The following is a 16,675-nucleotide window of genomic DNA, read 5'->3' as shown; positions in this document are numbered from 1 at the left end:
TCTCAGCCCAGTCTCCTAAGTGCTGCGATTACATGTGTGTGTCACCACACCCGACTATAGCTACCCTCTAAATCCAAGTGAAATATATGCTTCAGGAACTCTTTTTGTGGGGCATCAGCTCTTACAGTTCAGAATCAACACAGGTCTTCTTTTGAAGGTTGCCAGTGAACCATCCTGGGTTAGATAGAGATAGATGTGTCTATCTCTGTCTCTCTCTTCATTTCCACCTGCCCAACAACATGCAGACTCTCTTCTTGCTAAATCAAACCCTTCCTCATTGTTTTTAATCTGAATGCTGCCATGACAGGAGCAGATTTCCTCCGCCATACTCTTCCTCCATGTTGTTCCTCCTTGCCATAGCCTAAAATTACTGACAGAAGCCTCTGAAGCCATGAGCCAAATGAAGCTTTTCTCATTTAAAGAGATCTCCCCAGGTATTTTGTCACAGCAACAGAAGCTGACTAGCACAAGAGCTAAAAGCACAGTTAATAAAGCATAGCTGCCACAAATCTCTCATGACCAACCCCAAGAATGACAAAGATACCAAATTCAATGCACCAAGAAAATTGGAGCTAATCATGAAAGCTCATTTTGCAACTTGAACTCAGGAACCATCACACTGTTTATAATCTGTTCAAAAGGCAATGTGATTTGGCAACCTCTAACAAAATTTAAAATCTTCACACCCTTGGACACAAAAATTGTATTTCTAAGAATTTATCATCTGATTATGTTTAGACTGCTTCTGAAAGCAATGTACTTTATAAAGGTACATGTGCACAGGTGTTCACTATCACATTCATGAAAGAAAATCCAAGAAATGTGTCTAATTTTCAGCAACACGACCTAATTACAATAAATTATGGAGCATTCACATAAAAATACTATACAACTATTTAAAAGACCAAAGTAAATCTCAATAGATAAATATGCCCTAAATATGCCCTATCATAGTTTTTTTATATGTGACATTATTCAAAGCTCGTGAAAACTCTATTATATAAATATTTGGTATTGTCGCCTTCCAAGTGTGAAAACTAAGATTCAGAGAAGTTAAGTGATTTTCCCAACATCACAGGGTTATGAAGTGATGAGGCTGGATTCCTCTGTGCTACTCTTGGCTCTAGAGGCAGGATTTTTAAACAGCGAGCAGCCTAAGGAGTTGGAGTAAGGAGTCCAAATGGTAACTAGACAGGGAGACTTGGTATTTGTAGTGTGTGTGCATTAGCTTGCCATTACAGTAACAAAATGCCTGGCATAATTAATTTATGAAGAGAAAAGGTTTATTTTGGCTCATAGTTTTGGGGGTTTCTGCCCTTGTTGCTTTGGGCCTGTAGTGAGACAGCACATCATAGCTGGAATAAGTGCTCATGTTATGAGCACTGTTTACATCATGATTGGGCACCAAAAAAGAGAAAGAAAGCACCAGGATCTCATTCACCTCTCTGAGGACACATCTCCAATGATCTAACTTTCTTGCACTAGGCCTCACTTCTTCTTTTTCTTCTTTTTTTTTTTTTTTTTTGTCTTTTTGATACAAGGTCTCCTGTGCAGTTCAGGCTGGCCTTGAGCTCACTTTGTAGCTCAGGCTAGTCTCAAACTTGCAGCAATCCTACTGTCTCTGCCTCCTGAGTGCTGGGATTACAGACCTGCACCACCACATCCAGTTTTTAGGCCTCATTTCTTAAAGGTTCCCAATAACATCAAACAGGGACCAAGCCTTTAATACATAGACCATTGGGGGATCTTTCAAGACCCAAACTATAGCATGCTGTTTGAAAGTATATACAATAATTTTCTAATCAGAAAGTTATTTTTTAAGAGATATGCTTATGTCTTCTTTCATTTTTATTTGCCAATTATCACAGGAAAATGTGAAAACAATATAATAAAATTTACAAGTTTAGTTTCACATTGCTAAAAGTTTTTTTAAGTTACTTATAAGAACTTTTTTTTAGTTTTTCTCCGGTACCGGGAACCGAACTCACGACCTTGCGCTTGCCAGGCAGGTGCTTTGCCACTGAGCTAAATCCCCAGCCCCCTTAAGTTACTTATAAGAACTTAATGAATACAGTGAATTTTCTGCAAATGCATTTTGCAATGAATTTTCTATAAGATAATGTTAAATGACTGTGTCACCTTGATATATATATATGAATATATATGTATATATATATATATCTTTTAAAATACACCATTTGTCAATATCACTGTGTTAACTCTCCCTGTGTTAACTCTCACACGTTCAGAACGTTTACAAATTGAAGACCCTGGTCCCCTGCTGAGTTACTTAGTTAAACTTCTAAACTTCCCAGACAGACAGAATGAATCAACCATAACATAGCCTCTGGGTAAAATTAGGAAGACAGGTCAAATCCCAGCTTCCCTAGACAAATCAGAAAATTGTGAATTCCCCATGTCCTTTGCTCTATCTAAATGATGCTATTATTCTAAGGATTTTACTCAAAGATAAACTCTTTATGATTCAATTTTCATCATGGCGCAGTTTTCATATTTTCACTCAAATATTTCTTACCGTACTTATAACTACTTGTGTTATATTTATATCCTGCTTAGACTTTAAACTATCAAAAACTATGTTTTTATTGATCATTTCACCTGCAACATCTAAAACAGACATCCATAATTAATTACTGTGCAAGGAATTTTATGTGCCTTGTTAGTGTTGCATTTTTTGTACTTTGATCTATCTTTTTATGTATCTGAGACCAGCTTCTAAAAATCTGACATTCTACTCTAGTCATTCCATAATAAACATTCATCAGAGAAAAGGAGGGAAAATGTTTTATTAATGCATTTGGACAATTATGATTGGCATGAGCTTTGCAAGAAGAAAGACCAGGAAACATGGCTGAATCAAAACAATCCTCATTCCTAGCTTGCACATGCATATAATTTTCAGACTTCTGCTTCATCATTCTTAATTATTCCTCATGAAAGGCTGTGGGCAAAGCTTTTCTCTTGTCTTTTTCTTTGATATTGTATGATTAATGGTATTAGTTCCCACTTTACCTTCAAAAGTTCATCAGCTTAATAAATGAATGTTTTCCCAATGTTAAAAAACTTCTATCTAACTCTTGTGTTGCCAGTTTATTTAAAAATCAGCATTATTGTTTTTACTCCTAATAGATGGTGATATTTTTGTTAAATTCACTTGTACACATGTGGTATTTAATTTACAATTTATAAATATTTCATTTTGCCACCCAGGTTTGTTTAGTTGTAGCCATTTGTCTTTTATGATTTTCTTGATGTAACAAATTAATCTCCTTCTAACATGTTTTGTTCTTGCTTTCTTCCTAAGTCCCTTCCTAAGTCCCTGACTGTTGGGCTGATCTGGCTTCATGTTGGTTGTGCAAGCGTTGAGGTACTAATTCCTAACATATGGACTGTCAACCCCTGGCTGAAATAAGAGAATGAGCATCCATATAACCTCATTCATATCATTATACTTTTCTCTCCCAGTCACTAACATACCATGGCCACCAATAAAGTAAATGGATTATGCTTCTGAAACAGTCCTATTTATTAACTGACTTATTCAAGGAGAAAAAATATTAAGGATCTATGCAGTGCTGAGCCGCTATAAAGTCCTATTGGCCTAAGATAGAGCAAGTGAAAAGATCAAAAACCAATTAACCAACCAAACTAAAAAGAGCACATAAAGCTCGATTATACTCGCTTGCTCTGTGATGCAAAAGACTGAAAAGGTTCACCGTTCCATCTGCTGTCCCAAAATTGGCATTTTAAAAACTAGGGCAAAGGAAATAAATTCCATTTGTATGTAAATTCCATAAGTTCTTAATAATAGTAGCCTGCAAAGGGTGAATCTCTGAGCAGTCTCCTTACCAGTATTGCCTAAATCACATGACTCAGTATTTTTGTGCTCCTGCAAATAAAGACCAATCTACCTTAGCAATAGCGAAGATTTTGATTCCCTTGATTCATCTATAAGAGTTTCAATTTAGAAGTCAGTATCTCAACAAGCAGGAGAAGAGGGGTTGAAGGAAGTGGAGGGGAATGGGGGAAAAAAGAAGTAATATATGTCCATACAGCGATATAGGTCATGTACAATATATGTCACGTACAAATTCCCTATGCTGATGTTATCATTATGTATAGTTAAAATGTACCAGTAAAATTTAAAAAGTCAAAAAAGAAGTCAACATCTCTGTTGACAGAACTACAACCTAGAGTTTTTTATGCAGCTCTGTAAATAATCACCCATTTATTCAACAAATATAGTCCTTGACTTACAATGCTTTAGCATATGATTTTTAAACTCTATGACCCATATAATCTTCCCTTCATTCTCTGCATAGCACTCAACCACTTTATTATAAAATAGAGTTTTATTAAATTATTTTGCCAAGTATAGGCTAACATCAGCGTTCTGAGCACATTATAGTAAGCTAGGATAAGCTGTAGTGTTCAGTAAGCTAAATGCATTAAATGTATCTTTTACTTAATATTTTCTACTTACAATAGGCTTGTTGGGACACAACCACACTGTAGGTTCAGGAACAGTTGTATTCCAATTTAAATAGATCAATAATTATTATTATATGAAAATAGCTAAGGCTTATGCATGAATAGGAAATGTAACCCCTGAAATTCAGGCACGTTGTTAACTTGCTAAAAATGGTAATAAAAAGACTGAGACCAGTTATTTCAGGTGACAGAGTGTAAACTTTACATTACTAAATTTGTACATTACTGTTCTCTCTATCCCTTAGTATCAACTCGAGTTCTATTTGAATTATTACATAGTTCTCCCTCTCCCTTCAAAGGAGAGCTCTAATAACCCATTCCCCTGTATTTTTGCAATTCCTACTCCATCCCTAAAAACTACTCTCTATAATGTTTACATGTTTGAGCAAGGGGAGGGGGATGTTCTTTGAAATCTCAGTGAGATATTCCCATCCTTTATTATCTTCTGAATTCCTTTTTATTCTCTTTTTGAAACAGGGTTTTGCTATGCAGTTCAGGCTGGTTTTAACTCACTTTGTAGCCCAGGCTGGTCTTGAACTCATGGTGATCCACCTGCTCATCCTCCCAAGTGCCGGGATTAGAGACATGCACCACCACACCCGGCCTGAATTCTTAAGTAGTAATAAATACTAATTCCCATTCCTTTCTAGGAAGATAGAAATATCCAGTTCCTAAAGGTAGACTTAAAGCAAAGCTTTAATAACCGCTGCTACTTTCCTCTGACATTAATGAATAAAACCAGAGCTTTGCAAATGTGTGCTCATGGTATAAACCATAGATTGCTACAAGTTTAGAAGCGCCTGCTTCAGACACTGAAAATGCTTCACCTAAATCGCTTGAGAAAAAATAAACAGTGGTGAACTCTGTCCTCTATCCACCCAGGTTTTCAGGGTGTGGGATATACAGACTCTTTCCCTGTTACAAGTCTTCCATGACACCCAGGGAGGACCAGGAGACATGCAGATTTATTCCATGATATACGATACCAAACACGGCATGCTTATCACAGGTAGGTGTATCCAGATAATTGTAAATCAAACTAATGTTTTGGTTTTTAACCTTTTTAAAATGAGCACTTAAGCATGTTCTATTGGAGGGAGGCCAAAAAGGAGTAATTACAAACCATGATTCACCACCACAGTAGGTCTAACTTTCAATTCCATGCTTTCTTATGACTATATGGCCAGGTGGATGAAACACGTAAATGTCGTTTTCTGAAAATAACAGGTCAGTTCTTTACGTTCTTGATGCGCAACTCAAGAATACACAGGAACGGGGAATGTAGGTGCTATGTCTAGGACAAATCCAGCTCCTATGCTCAGCTCTGAATGTGATCCTCTCTTAGGTGATGGTCCCAGCATAAGCCCCTTTTCTGCAGCAAGGCAATTAGCCCTATGCATTCTGCTCATGAGGCCGTTAGTAAGAATAATGCAGGCCCTCCCAACTGTCTTTACTTCTGCCTTTTTTTTTGAGACAGGGTCTTGCTATGTAGCCAGATTTTCTTTTTCTTTTTTTTCTTGCAGTCTCTTAGACAGACACAGTAAAGAAACAAGTTGCCCTGTTGGGTATTTAGCTTGAACACTCTTCACATGCTTACCCTTAAGCTAGAAAAGAAATGAATGATATTGATAGTAGTTCCTCTTCTGGAACACTCAGCCAAAGTTGCATTTCCTAAGCATATGCCCACTGACCACCTGCTGTGAGTTACTGTGGGACTAATTAAGGAAGGGAAATGCTTGGTGCTATCTCTGGTGAAGAATATAATTATTTTTAACTTTTGTGTTGGTGGTTTTTCTTTAGGTTAGGAGGGAGCTAGCATGTTGTGCTTGAGTTGTACGTACCCACCTCTACATGACCCCCTCTAAAAAGAATATATGAATGGCTACATGAAAATTTTTCCTCTTAGTTCCCCAACTGGCATGTTTGAACCCTGGGTTCAACATTTCTATCGCATTTATCATCAGAGTAACTAAGGATTCAAATATCAAGTAAAAAGAAGAAAGAAAATAGAAAAAAATAATATTTCTTCTCAGTTGTATATCATTTTGGGAGTGTTTCTGCCTGCAGAAAATACAGAGTTCTATGTATTGCTTAACTACTGAAATTACATACATTGACTATAAACTTCAACTTGATATTAGAATTCCATGAAATTTATTAATTCATGCTTTGATTCAAATGAAGTAGCTTTATGTAACATCCCTCTATACCACACCAACAGCAGCATGTGCTAAAAAGGCTCGGCAGAAAATGTTATTGTCACTGTCATAACTTCCTGCTTTTATTAAGACAACAACCATTTGTACATTTCTTTTTTACTTTTTTCATTTTATCACCTAACCCCACCTTATGAAGCAGGAATTATTAAAATTATAAGTGGAAAAACTGCTTTCTCGAACAGTTTAGCTGACTTATGCTGGGACCATCACCTTCACTATCTACAAGGTAGAGACATTGAGCTGGGATTTGATCTCAGAGCTTCTGACTCCTGAACCCACATTCATGCTCCATACCACATCATTCCCCCAGCTGTAGTACAATCCACAGGAAAAAAAAAAGAAAGAAAAGAAAATTATCACTTTCCCATAAACACACCTAGCTTTGTTTATGTCCATTCTGAATAAAGTTAGTTCCTGTGAGCACAATATTAAAGCATCTGCCAGGAAGCTCTAAGTGTGGTTTGGTTGTCTGGGTACCATATGTCTCTCACATTTCCATACTGAGATATCTGAATTGAGAAATATTACCAGATGATCTGTTTCAGCCCTTCTTTACACATGAACAGATTTTATCTTAAAATTTAAGCACTTAGGAAAGTCTTTAGCAACTCCTGCTAGAAATTTCAAAGTTGAGATTTCTTTGGGGCTGGGGATTTAGCTCAGCAGCACAGCACCTGCCCAGCAAGCACAAGGTCGTAAGTTTGATCCCCGGTACTGGGAAAAATACCAAGAAAAAAAAAAAAAAAACAGGAGTGAGATTTCTTTGAAGATATTTGAGAAACCCAATGCAAAGTCAGCTGTTGGTAACTTGATCTCCACATCAATAAAAATAGGGAAGATGTTTTATTTTTATTTGAGCTACCAGAATACTTTGAGTATCAGGACTTCTAGACATGACACTAAAATAGAACACATAATCAATTGATTTTGAGAGTTAATACTTGAAGTGTGTAGTACAACTGTAAAAACAAACCAAAGGCCCTTAGTAAAAAATGCAAGAATGCCTGATCGTCTCATGGCCTTGCTAACTGCATCTGTCATGTGGTAGTTTGGAAATCCATTTTACTTAATTTTGATGTTATAATGATCAGCTTGCAATCGTTCACATTCATTATAAGTAATAAAACCATGCTCACAGAGTTCTTTATAATTTGTTGGTTGAAAAATGCTCTAACATTCATGAGAAGCCACTTTGAAGATATCAATATGTAATACAACCACCATTGTTAATTCCCTACCACTTTGTTTGTAACTCTGTATTGTCTGTATTGTGCTTGTGATATGTTGTAAAATGTTGTATGTCTGTTAATGTTTCCCTCCTTTTATCTTTAAAATTTAAAAAAAAAAGAAAAATGCTCTAACAATAAATTTCCATCACTAAATGGAAGCTTGCCTTCTGCAGAAACCTGACCATCACCCTCATTGCTATGATCCAGATGGAGAGGCACAAGGAGGCACATAAAGTAGACCACAAAATTTAGGGTATTGTGGTCACTAAGATGGAGATGTCAGTGAAGCCTAAATGACCTGTACTTGAAAAATAATGAAGTTCAAAATGAATGTTTCTTCTTTGGCTAAATCACATTTGCTTTATGTGTCAAAAACATTTCAGTGTAAGAGAATGTATTTCTCCTCATGAAATTTCCTAGGCATCGATATTACTAGTTTCACTGATAGGCTGTTTTCAGACCCAACTAGTTGGGTAAAATCTTTTGTGAATCTAAACTTCTAGGATGGAGCATTTATGGGATTCTTATTTCTGTGCCAGGATCAAATTTTATAGACATGTATCCTCTTACAAGGATGATACAAGACACGAAACAGGTTCCTCACACTCATGAACGAGAAATCAATGTCATGCTTTACAACAAGTATTGTCACCAAGTACTCACTATCTGCTCGGAATCGATAATTAAGGTGAGTACATATTGGTTCTACAAACAGAAAAAGGCAGAGCAAATAGGATTTTCTCTTCTTCCAGGCATATCATTGTGTGAATAAGTAAATGTAGTGGGATATGTGATGAGACTGTATATTGGAGCTCTTTTTAACTTTTCATGAATACATGAGAAAGAAAAAATTTAAGCCAGCTCAAACTGCTTGCTACCGAGGAACATCCCTGAATGAAGAAATAAATCTAGTCTTTACTATCAAAATAGAACACTTAAAGGAAATATATAAAGGTAAGATAATTAACCTGTGTGTTATAACAGTTTATATTTCTATCTTTTTATTTTGACAACTAGATGAAGTGTTCTTAGAGTACTTTTCCAATTCAAAGATATCCAGATGTCTTAATTGTGGGGAAAACTATATTTATTTTATTTTTCACTGAGCTATAAATAGAGAGTATATGTTAAGAAGGGAAGGAAAAGGGGCTGGGGATTTAGCTCAGCAGCAAAAGCGCCTGCCTGGCAAGCGCAAGGTCATGAGTTCGGTTCCCGGTACCGGAGAAAAAACCAAAAAAAAAAAAAAAGAAGGGAAGGAAAAAAGCTATGGTCATTTACTAAAACATCTGTAGGTGTAAGACATGTGCTACAACATTAAGTCTAAGATCGCATTCTTTATGAAAGTTCTTGGTGAATGCATGACTTTGATTTTAAAGGTCTAAGGCTCAGAGAGACCAAATACCTTTCCCCCTATATGAGTCAGTTTTCTGTGTCTGGGACATAATACCAAATGCAATTTAAAAGAGGAGAGGTTTGATTTGGCTAACGGTTTCAGGGAGTTCAGTCCATGGTCAGCTGTTTCTAAGGCAGAAATATTATGGCAAAGGGCATGGTAGAGCAAAGCTGCCTAGTTCATAGTGGCCAGGAAGCCGAGCAGTGGAACAGCACTAGATTAGGAGCCAGATATAGACCCCATTGCCAAACCTTCATGGCCCACCCAAATATACCCAGAAGTATGCCTCACCAATCCCTGGGGTAGATTCTCAAAGTCACTCAAGTTGACTCTCCACCTTAATCACTGCCCCACCCCCAGTTAATAAGCAGAAGAACTGGAATATGGGCTAAGACCTGCCTGTCATGAATTCCCATGACCTTTATGCTCCATCCCTCTAGCCCTATCACTACTGTGTTCAGAGGCCAGGGTACTTGGCCATGCTGTATCCATTATTATAACCATTGACATCATCTGGCAGTGATGGCTAGAGGTGTTTACATCAGATGTTCATCCTTTTATTCCTAAGAGGGGATATATGGACCTTTAGAGAACATTCTTCCAGAAACTTGTGAAATTGTTTCTCAGTGTTTGACTTTCTGTGTTCATATGCTAGAGATTTTATTGGGCCAAAAGTTTCTGAGTTAAATTATTTATCACTTATTTCTGGCCATGTCTAAAGAGAAAGTAAGCAGACAGAAGCAAAGACTAAAAGCTATCCTGCTTTCATGCAATAATTACCTTTAGGTAGATGCCATCTTCCCTGTGTAAGACCGGGGAAGTGAAAGGAATTTATCTGGGTGAGTTTCAATACTGATCAGCTGGACAGGGGTTATACTTCAGACCTGACCCTGCCCTTTCTCCCACATTCCTCTTTCTCCATGAAGGACTTTATCTATACCCAGGGAGACACAGAAGTTAGGAACCTGGGCTCCAGGGACAAGCTGACTTCATTCAAATACTGGCTGTAATATTTCCCAGTCAGTGGCCCTGTGTTATCTGGCCCTCAGGCTTCCTCATCAGTCCTCTCTCCTCCCATGCTCCCTCTCTCACCTACGTGGAACAGCTATCCTTCAGTTCCCTGAGGACAAATGCATTTTCCTGTATTTAGCCTTGTGTACATGCTGCCTCCCAATAGCTCAGTTATAATCACTTTGGTATTGCCAGTCCTGTGCTGTTATCGCTGGCCATCTAATTAACATCTGAACTTGGCAGATCCACAAAGACAGAGGTTTAGTGACCGAGTCCACAGGTCTACCGCCTCTGCTGTGCTTCTGAAGAAAGAGAACAATGGATTTTTTCTTTTGAGACAGGATCTTGCTATGTAGTCCAGACTGGCTTTGAACACACTATATAGCCAAGGCTGTCCTTGAAATTGCAGCAATACTGCTGCCTCAGCCTCAAAGTGCTGGGATTACAGGTGTGTGCCACCATGCCTGGATCAGAATGATGTATTTTGACAAGTATCTGGATTATCTAATTATAGAGTCAGTGTTTCTCCCTGTTCTCCTTCCGTTATCCCTCCCTCCCCCACCCTCTCCTTCTAAAACCCCTATGGACATGTGCTTATAACATTAAGTCTATGATCTCCCTCTCCATCCATTTCTCTCACTACTTGGAAAAATCAAGGAGTTCATTTCACCAGTCTATCTCAGATACCATACTTTTCACCACAGATTCTACCCGTGATCCTTGGGTAATTTGGATGAGTATCACTGGGAAATAAAATCAGTTCTGATTTTTCTCTCTGCTGCACTTTTTTTTTTTTAAATTATTTTATAGAGTAAAAGAAGGATAACATAGTAATGGGGAGCTTACCGAATTACAGACAAAGTGGTAGGAAATTATCAATGGTTGTTGTTTTACATATTGTTATCTACAAGATAGTTTCTCAGGAAAACACTTAGACAAATAATAGTGAGCTACAGACAAAAGTGGTAGGTTATTATCAATGGTTGTTGTATTATACTTTGGTATCTTCAAAGTGGCTTCTAAAGAAAATAATTAGAGCTATACATGAGTAACCAACTGAATATTCATTGACTATTCTCAATGGTTGTTGTAGGGAACACATAGTAATAAACATATTTCCATTTATGAAATAGTTTAGGAACAATACAAACATTACAGAGTTATGGACAGATTAGTAGGAAAATATCAATGGCTGCTGTAATACATGGTGGCATCTTCAAAGTGGTTTCTCAGGAAGACAGAGATATGCAAGAAAGATCTAACAAGTACTTACAGCCTAAGGGTTGTGAAAAATAGTGGATTACCTCCTCACCAGTGACTCCTTTTACTGAGGTGTGACAGCTGGAAGGAAGGCCAAGATTGAAAAGAAGGACCGAGAGATTTGCACCTGTGTCTAGCAACAGGCTGTTTTCTTTTTCCTCTATAGTCGTGATTACCCAGGGCTCCTCCATGGAGATGACAGTCTGGCCAGAGGGAGAAGGCAGAGTATGCCCCGGGCCTGCTCATTCCTGTTAGACTAACCGCTAGGATGGGACTGAGCTCTGGGGCCTCAGCTTCAGAGGGCAGACCAATCTCCAGTCACCTTTGCATTCAGGGCATGGCCCAGGGGGCTTCTTAGGGCATTTCCTCTTGAGGTGGCCTGGCTTTTAACAGTGGTAGCAGATGAATGTAGTTCTGCTGCACTTTTAACTGTTACGTTTGTATCTTGGTGCTAACACTGCTTCACACTTATAGTACTGTGTCAGTTTGCACTCCATTAAAGTGCCAGAATTCCACATATAATCAACTTACTAATAGGAAAGGCTTACTTTGGCTCACAGTTTTGAGACCGGTTGATTTTCCTCATTGCTTCTGGGCCTATGGTTAGGATGTGCACCAGGGAGGCAGTGTGAGATGGAGCAGCTGTTCATCACACTCCAACTTTCTTTGATCAAACCAACATCAGGACAGAAGACTGAGAAATGCTAGATGTGCAGAGTACTAGTTTGGAGTCTGTTTTGAATGTGGAATAATTTTGTTGTGAATTGAAGAGCATATGTATAGGTTGCTTGATTTTGTTGCTGCTGTTTTCTACAGGTGTGGGAACTCGAGACTGGTATCCAAATATACCAGATTATGGACCCTCATGGCATCAATGTTGAACTGACTTCTGCAGCTATTGATGAAACTGGAGTTCTTTTTGCCACAGGAGCATGTACTGGTTAGACTAATACAGTGTGGCCTCCCGCCTTAATGTTCTGAGTGTTTGTGCTAGAACTCATTAGGTTTTGGGTTGCCGGGAAAACATGAGTCAGGCCAGAAATATGTAAACATGCCAGAGCTATGATTCAGTGAAAGGTGACAGACTTGTTTATAGCACATTGATGTCTTGAGATTGATGTTAAATAATCAATAACCTATATTGCATTTATCTAGTTACTGTAGCTCATTACAAAAATCTTTCACATATAAAGTGTTTGTGTTTCACTGCCTCCTTCTATTCTAATTTTCAGTACTAAAAGATAGATATCAGACCCAGTGAGAGACAGTGACAGTGGTAATTGAATCCAGAGATTACAGCATGCACAGTACCACTGAGCTAAACCCCTATCATCTCAAATATTTTTGCTCAAGCAGATTTTTGAGACCAGAAAAAATATTCAACCAACTTTAGTATAGAATGTCTAGAATTATGTACTTGCTCTAATGTGCTGCCTCTTTGAGAGCATGTGCCATATCAAAATTGAGAGAACGTCAAGCTCAAGATGAAATATTTGTTTTATATGTCTCATGTCACAGAACTCTGCAGAGAACTTGCAGTAACCAGAAAACTACAGATCACCCTATGTTTCACCTCCTCTTGTTCTGAACTCCTATGAAAGAGCTTTGTCTAGACAGTTTAATCAATGGCATACGTTGAACATGATTATTCTAGAAATGTCCGTACTAAAAATTAGTGCTTACACACAAGTCGGTGTAAGTGAGCATACTGAAATGAAAGTCAGAATTTTGAAGACACAGGGAAAAGGTAACAGCATGAAATAAAATCATGATTGCTGGGCAAATACAACTCCTCTTTATATGGCACAGTGCTTAAGAAAGCAATCCTGTGCCCCAAGGACACCCTGCTCACAATAAAAATTAGTAGTGACAGAAATTCTAAGCAATGAACACAATCTTTATTAGGCATGAGGACTAATCAATTCAGTATGATTGGCAGTAGTAGTTTCACATAAACAAGCCATATTATACCTCATCATTCCTATGATCTGTAGTTCTTTCAAGTATTGGTGGATTGTCCTTATAATAGGTACATAAGTTAATACGACAAAGATCCCGAGTGTAAGACGCTTGAGAAAGTAAGATTCTCTGACTCTCAGAGCAGCTCCACCCAAACACCATCAATCTCCTCTCTCTATCACTACCACCACCTAGAAAGAACTGAAAGGTACCTCTTCTACTCTCTGCCAAACACAGTGAAGTTCCAAGGTAGAAGAAAATCTGAGCCATGGGAGTGTGCTCTGAATAACCCAGGAATGAATGCAAACACAATAACTTCTTTTGTTTGTATGACTCTTTTCCTACAAGACCATAGGGTCCTTGAGGGCAGGAGCTGTGATGATCCACTTTATATCAGAAGAGCCTGTCTCAGTAAGGGTATACAGGGAGGACTTCATCAATGTTAGTGAACGAAAAGATGTGGAGGTGTTATTAGTGTTGCTGATGGAGATCCTGGCACAGGGGAAGGAAAACAACACAGTGACACAGTCTGAATATGCAGCAGGATTCAAGCCAAGGCATCAAAAGTGTGTGGGGGGGGTGGTGTTAGATTTAAAGGAGGGGTGGAAAAGTGGATTCTACACCTGAGGTGACCACTATAAAAACCCATGTGAGGAAATAATTCTCCACACAGTAGTGTAGATCCCTCCTTGTCCCTTCATCCAGATCTCTTAAACCAAGTGAATGAAGTTAATGATATAGAAATTATCTCAGTCTGTTTGGGCTATTATGATGAAATGCCATTGCCTGGCCTATGAGTATCATAAATTTGTTTCTCATAATTCTGGAGGCTAGGAAGTCCGAGATAGAGACCATAGCCAATTTTGGTGAGAACCATTTCCTGGTGCCTTTTTGCTGTGTACTCACACAGTAGAAGAAGTGAGGGCATTCTTTAATATCTTTTTTAAAAAGGATACTTATTGGGCTGGGGATTTAGCTCAGTGGCATAGCGCCTGCCTGGCAAGCGCAACATCGTGAGTTCAATTCCCAGTACCAGAAGAAAAAAAAAAAAAAGGATACTCATTGAGAATGAGGTTCTAACAGAATGTGTCTCAATGTAAGAAACAAAATTTGACATTTCTTTTTTTCTTTCCCAAATAATCAATAAAACAACTCCAAGCCAGATAGCTTCTTATCTGTTGGAATTCCCTCAAGCCTTTTATTATCCAATAAGAGCTAGTGTCCTAAAATATGTCAGCACCCTAGGAAATGTGACAGATTATGACAATTACCTTTAGCTGTTAATAATAATTATGGTGTGGTGGTTAAAATTTCTGTATATGGGGGTGTTTAGCAAACTCAAAAGCACTGGGAGAATACATGAAAAGATCTATTTAAGAAAGAAAGCTCAAATAGGAGAGTCCAGGAGTTTCTAAGAAAACTGTCACCTTCCTGTTACTATAGCAAATACTCTAAATAATCAACTTATAAGAAGGAAACATTTATTTTGGTTCATGGTTTCAGAGGTTTCAGTCCATGGTCACTTGGCCGATGGCTTTTTTGTGCCTGTGGCAAGGCATCATGACAACGAAAATGTGATACAGCAAAGCTGCTCACTTTACGGCAGCTGGGAAATGAAAGAGAGACAAGGGCCAGGGTCCCACAACCCCCACTCAAGGCCACACCCCAATGACCTAATTTCCTTCCACCAGACTCTATTAAAGGTTCCCCTATCTCCCACTAGTGCCAGGTTAGAACCCAAGCCTTTAACATATGGAACTTTGGAGGATGTTTATCCAAACCACAGCAAAAATCATCAGCAGATTTTAAGACACTGCCTGGTCCTATTTGTTTTTTATCAGCTGGTGACAAATTCAGACAGAAATGTATTTCATGTCTATTCTGTGGGAAGACTCATTTGTAAGTCTTAGGGGAAAAGAAACATAGGATCAATTGTTAGAAAGTTTTTAATCGACTCACTGTTCTCTGAGCTAAATGTCGAGGTTTTTTACAAATCATTTTACTCATATAGTCTTTTCTCTGTGTGCTAAGGAACACTCAAAATCTGGGACTTTAGCAGTGGACAAGAGATGAAAGTGCTGCTGGAAGGGAAAGACTGGAAAGAGGAAGAGCACTGGCTGAAGCACCTGATTTTCCTCCACAGTCAGGACAAACACCAGTACTTCATCCTTGCCTTGGAGTGCAATGGGACTATCAAAATGATCCAGGTTTCCAGTCCTGTTCTTACATTTGTACTGTAGATGGTAGTCTTGGGGAAATCAAATGAGTCAGTAGATAATCTCTACTTAACTCCCCTCTTGCTAACCAGCAAAGTATAGTGTTTATGCACTAACTTCCCTGTGATGCTCCTAATTAACTCTGCAAAAAAGCAAAAGGAGGAGTTGCCCAGGCAACACGCTGCCTATCAAGCTCTTGCTGCGGGATTAGTCAGGATCTTCTAACACAGGTATCAGAAAGGTGAAATCTACACATAGCTGCCACTGCTGGCGTTGCTTATACTCTCATTGGGGAGTAATTCACTGCTCCCCCCACAGCTTCTCCTCAGCAAGCTCTCTCCCTTATAATCCATACTGCATTCAGAAATGCTCAAGTCAGTTCTTCTGTTTGTCACCAAAATTGCTTTGTTTATTTTAAAGTTAATAAGGCAATCTGCTCAGGACTGTTTGGGGAAGATCGAGAAAGGCTAATTTATTTTTCCTGCGAAACTCTCACAGCCTAGGAATACTAATGTCTTCTTCAAATCTAAAATTAAGGCTACGTTTTTATCATGGCTAAGTGGATCTCACCCTGCCAGCAAGAGCTCAAGGACTCATTGCCTTTATTATTCTCTTTCTGGAAGCTAAGATTAGAAAACAAGTCTGGAATAGGAGAGCAATCACGAAGTACCAGCATTGATTACGATGACTAATGACCTTTTAGAAGGGAAAAAAGGAGTGAAAACCTCCCCTGATTCAATATTCTCTACCCTTGTTGTCTGCATAATCCAAAAAGACACTGTAGGATTTCCTGGTAACACACTATACGGCACAGCAATATGTCAATTTCCCATCTTTAAATTAGTGCAGTTGATCATCAGGATGCCCTTCCCTGTC

At 38.4% G+C, this 16,675-nt stretch overlaps 1 protein-coding gene across 1 annotated transcript in view; it reads left to right on the top strand.

Annotated features, from left to right (window-relative positions):
* Wdr64 (WD repeat domain 64) overlaps positions 1 to 16,675 on the top strand; it is a gene marked incomplete in the record, with an annotated part of 121,404 nt that overhangs the window by 56,924 nt on the left and 47,805 nt on the right. The window contains 4 exon segments of the mRNA XM_013520508.1: positions 5,395 to 5,521; positions 8,500 to 8,648; positions 12,441 to 12,564; positions 15,615 to 15,790. Of these exon segments, the coding sequence (XP_013375962.1) occupies positions 5,395 to 5,521; positions 8,500 to 8,648; positions 12,441 to 12,564; positions 15,615 to 15,790 (576 nt within the window).

This window comes from Chinchilla lanigera, unplaced genomic scaffold (assembly GCF_000276665.1).
Source record: "Chinchilla lanigera isolate Chin_1 unplaced genomic scaffold, ChiLan1.0 scaffold00005, whole genome shotgun sequence".
In the NCBI taxonomy this organism is placed as follows: Eukaryota; Metazoa; Chordata; class Mammalia; order Rodentia; family Chinchillidae; genus Chinchilla; species Chinchilla lanigera.
This window is presented reverse-complemented; position numbering and strand designations above follow the sequence as displayed.